The 4,821-nt window shown below is 44.7% G+C and overlaps 1 protein-coding gene across 1 annotated transcript; it reads right to left on the bottom strand.

The window, feature by feature from the left end:
- Positions 1-2,142: 2,142 nt before the first annotated feature.
- LOC135891632 (exendin-3-like) lies at positions 2,143-4,408 on the bottom strand. The gene is made up of 2 exons (XM_065419243.1): positions 4,308-4,408; positions 2,143-2,326 (listed from the first exon to the last, which is right to left on the bottom strand). The coding sequence occupies exons 1-2, from the start codon at positions 4,406-4,408 to the stop codon at positions 2,143-2,145; spliced, it is 285 nt and encodes a 94-aa protein (XP_065275315.1).
- Positions 4,409-4,821: the final 413 nt, after the last annotated feature.

Below are 4,821 nucleotides of genomic sequence, written 5' to 3'. Positions count from 1 at the left end.
CTACCCTTCCTTTGCCAGTGGGCAGCGATTGGCTTGGCAAGGGCAGGGAGCAGTGGAGCTTTGACTCTGCCCCATCAAACGCATTGGCCAACACAGAGGGGAAAATGCTCTGTGCCAGGTATGACTTTCCCCACTCACCCAGCCAGCCAGGAGGCACCAGGGACTAAATGTAATACTGAGTCTGGCTCTGCTCTGGGCAGTCTAACTACACCCTTACCACGGCCTAGCACTGAATTAGTTCCATGAATCATTTTTGCTTGGTAGATTGACTGGCCAACATTAACACAATGTCCAGCTCTACTGGCTAGACCACATACGTAGGTCTATGGGGCTGCTAGGCAGTGAATCTTCTAGCTCAGGAGGTAGGAGCCCATGCAGAGCAGAAAGCAAGTCCCCAGTTCAGTATCTGCTGCTGATTTGAATGGAATTGCTCTAGCCCTCTAATGCTTGGTACGAGAGCTGGTCGCAAATGGCATTTCTGACCCTTGTTTTGTCCCAAATTGGGATGGAAAAATTGAAATGTTCTATTTTTTTCGCAGAACAGAAATGCCAAAAAAATTCAGTTTGGAAACACCGAAAAACCTCATTGAAACCTTTTTGCTTTGAGAATGTAGAACTATATTATTAGCTATAATATTAAAATTAATCTGAGAAAATCGGAGAGCAATAAACCAGGACAGTCCGAACAAAATAGGCCATTGCAATTTTGAATCAGTTCAAACAATTTCTGGGGAAAATATCTTTGGAATCGATACGGTTGCATGAAACATTTTGACTTTGATTACACAACGTTCTCAACCGGCTCTGCTTGGGACAGTCTTCCCAGGCAACGGGAGTGTGTAATCCATGCGAACACTGCTGTTTGCCTCTGCCCCCTTTGCTACTGACCTCGAGCTCATGTACTGGTTCTTTAGCTCATGCTGTCAGATCCAGAAGTCTGGACAACCTAGCTATGGGAGCAGTTTGTGAGAAATAGACGTTTGGAAATTCAAAGTGTATCTGACTTACCTAAATAGCGAGTGGTCAGAAGGGAAGGAGATGATGTTGTGGTCTCCTTTTATGTACCTCTTTGTAGAGCTTGTGGAAAATAAGGAAAACCCATCTGTGAATGTACTACTGTGCAAAACATCCATTCAACCCTCACTCCTTGGTATACTGAATTATTAAAGAGCAGAAATTATTTTTTTTTTATTTATGCCTCGTCTTTCCCTTCTGCCTGATCTTTCGGAAACTCTTCCCCCTTTAAAAACTGCCCCTCGTTGACTTCTGTTCTCATTCTTTCACCCAAGATGCCTGTGCCCATGTGCCTGCCTCCCAGAGCTGCCCAGACCACTTTGGGTTGGCTCGGCCTGGGGCGTTGCCATGGGGATCAGAGGCCCTGTCTCCATGCTATGTCGACACTGCAGCTGGACGCAGGCCTTTCCGCCTGGGTAGAGGGTCATGTGCTACCTCTGCTCGAGCTAGTGTGGAGATTATGGCATGGGATAGCCACCCAAAATACACCCAGGGGGTCAGGTGGGCTTGTACTTGGGTGGCTAGTCCATGCCTCAGCCCTTGCCGCAATGTCCCCACTACTATTTTCAGTGCAGTAGCTCGAACAGATTTGTCATTTGTCAAAAGAAGCAAGACATGCTTCCAGCTGCAGTCTACATACCCCAGAGTTTGTCCTAAAGAACCCAGCCTTGACTCCTCTCTGTGGGAATCTGACCCACTCCCCACTCGAAAATTTCCACAGAAAATTTTGACAAACGAAGAAGTGTGGGGGGGTTTTCTCTTCTCCTCTTCCCCCCCCCCCCCCCCCCCCGGCCATCTAAACATTTCCACAGAAAATTTTCAAATTTTGTTGGGTGGAAATTTTGAATCCTGAAAAACTTTGGGCCACCAACATTTTCTGGTTTGGGCCAAAATATTTTGGTTTTTGGCCAAACTATTTCAGTAGTTGAGTGTTTTGGCTTTTTGACAAAAGATTGAAATTTCCCACAGAGAGCCAATATTTGCATGAAAAAATTCATTTTGTCAAAACCCACAATTTTCCACTATGAAATGGCCTTGACAGAAATCTTTCAAGTAGTCCTAGGCCGCCCCCTTCCAATCCTTAAGTCGCTACGTTCTCAGGAGTCTGCCTAGAACCGTGTCTCTGTTCTACCATTTCAGCCATATTCCGCTTGTATACCTGTAACGTTTCGTGTTGATAAGCCAGTGCACAAAGTCCTTGGCCTTCATCTTGTCCAAATATCTGGTAAAATCACTGGTGAAGGTGCCTTCAGAATGCCGCTTGATGTCGGAAGTAAAACTCCGAGCGCTTTTCGATTCAAAAGATTGCCATCTGTTTGGGAGAGAGGGATGGGAAACGTTAAGGAGGGTGCTGCACTGGGATGGATACAGGGTCCTGTGGAGAGCACGCTGTAGCGACAGTCGGCAGGCATGAATTCTGTTCCTGCCCTTGCTGCTGACTTGCTATGAAAACGTAACTGTAGGTAAGTCCCATCCCTCTTGTCCTGGGTGTGTTTAAACTAAGTTCTCCAGGGCCCAGACTATCCCTTTCTGGATAGTATCTAGCGTAACAGGGCCCTGATCTTGGCCTGAGCCTGTAGGTGCTGCCATAATACCAAAACATACACTGCTTATGCAGAGCTACACTATATACAATTAATAATACATTGCCTTTCTTTAGCGCATGTCTACTGTAGATCTCAAAGTGCTTTATCAAGGGGATCAGCATCATATCGATATTTCTCAGATGGGGAAACTGAGACACGGGGCAGTGAAGTGATTTGCCCAAGGTCCCCCGGTAGACCAGTGGCAGAGCTAGGAGCAACCCAGCTCTCCTAAATCCCTGTCCAGTGCTCTACCCACTAGGACCCACTGCCTCTTAGTTACCCACATAATCTACAACAGGACCTGGCACTGCATGCTCCGTGTCTTACAGGACCAAATCTATACAGCGCGAGCACAATGTGGTCCTGCTTCATCAGGACAATATCCAGCTGTGGTGGGGTTGCAAGTGCTTTTGGAGGATAGGATTAAAATTTGAAATGGTCTGAAGTAAATAGGATGAAATTCAATAAGGACAAATGCAAAGTACAGGTCTGTCGCATCTTACGTGCAGTTAACATGCGCGATTTCAGCTTTACGCGGTCGGCAAAAACAAAACAAAAAAAGAGAAATAACAATTTTAATACTGTACCTGTAGTGCGGGCGATTCTGCTCGCCATTGAACTCAATGTAATTTTGACTATATGCGGTTTTTGCTTTACGCGCTAACGGCGGAACGGAACCCCCGCGTAAGATGAGGCAGACCTGTACTCCACTTAGGAAGAAACAATCAGCTGTGCACATAGAAAATGGGAAATAACGGCCTAGGAAGGAGTACTGCAGAAAGGGATCTGGGGGTCAGAGTGGATCACAAGCTAAATGAGTCAGTGTAACACTGTTGTGAAAAAAGCAAACATCATTCTGGGATGTATTAGCAGGACAGGAGTGTTGTAAGCAAGACGCGGAAAGTAATTCTTCTGCTTTGATTAGGCCTCAGCTGGAGTATTGTGTTCAGTTCTGGGTGACACATTTCAGAAAAGAGGTGGACAAATTGGAGAAAGTCCAGAGAAGAGAAACAAAAATGATTAAAGGTCTAGAAAACATAACCTATGAGGGAAGATTGAAACAAATGGGTTTGTTTTAGTCTGGAGGTGACTGAGGGAGGACATGAGAACAGTTTTTTTTTCAAGTACATAAAAGGTTGTTACAAGGAGGAGGGAGAGAATGTTTTCCTTAACCTCTGAGGCTAGAACAAGAAACAATGGGCTTAAATTGCAGCAAGGGAGGTTTAGGTTCAGACGTTAGAAAAAACATCCTAACTGTCAGGATAGTTGAACACTGGAATAAATTTGCCTAGGGAGGTTATGGAATATCTGTAACTGGAGATTTTTAAGAGCAGGTGAGACCAGCACCTGTCAGGGATGTCTAGATAATAGTTAGCCCTATGCCATGAGTGCAGGGGACTGGACTAGATGACCTCTTGAGGTCTTTTCCCATCCTATGATCACTAGGGCTCCTAGATGATACTGCAATGCCTAATAATACGGTCCATATTCTCTGCTCCTTTCCTAATACACCTCACCATCTTATTCACTTTTTCATCTGCTGCACATCGTAATATGCCGTACCATCACCTGGCAGCAAAGCCAAATAAAACAGAGGAATTGACATGATTAAGCTGTATCTGATGGGTCGCATTTGTGTTCTCTCCCCCTACTTCAGCCTGGTACCACCAACCCACAGTGTACTTGTCAGTCTCAAATGTACCTTACCTAGACTCATCGGACAAATTGTTGAGGACAATCTGCCAGCTGGCTGGAATCAACACCACGATTACTAGTCCATATAGGTAGAGCCACTGTATGCTTTTCATTTGGCCTTCTGTACAAGACAATAACACCCAAGGTTACAATTTGCCAACAAACTAAATCCAGCCTTAGCTGGATGAATTACAACACAAGTAATTTTGAAGTGCATTTCCAGCACTTTGATGGGTGGAAAATTGGATCCTAGGACCTGATTACCTATAGGCATATATAATGGTTAATCAAAAGTACATGATTACAAGAAAACAGCTGTACATTTCAAAGACTCATTTTATGGTAATAAACCTTACCCTGCACTCCTGTCTATATGGTCCCCATTACCACAACAGCTAGCTGAGCACCTCACAATCTTTAGTGTATTTTTTTTATATATAATATATATACACACACACACACACACACACACACACACACACACACACACACACACACACACACACACACACCCTTTAGAAGATCT

The sequence above is a fragment of the Emys orbicularis genome, chromosome 19, assembly GCF_028017835.1.
Source record: "Emys orbicularis isolate rEmyOrb1 chromosome 19, rEmyOrb1.hap1, whole genome shotgun sequence".
NCBI classification, from domain to species: Eukaryota; Metazoa; Chordata; order Testudines; family Emydidae; genus Emys; species Emys orbicularis.
The sequence above is the reverse complement of the archived record's forward strand: the minus strand, read 5'-3'. Positions and strand labels throughout refer to the sequence as shown.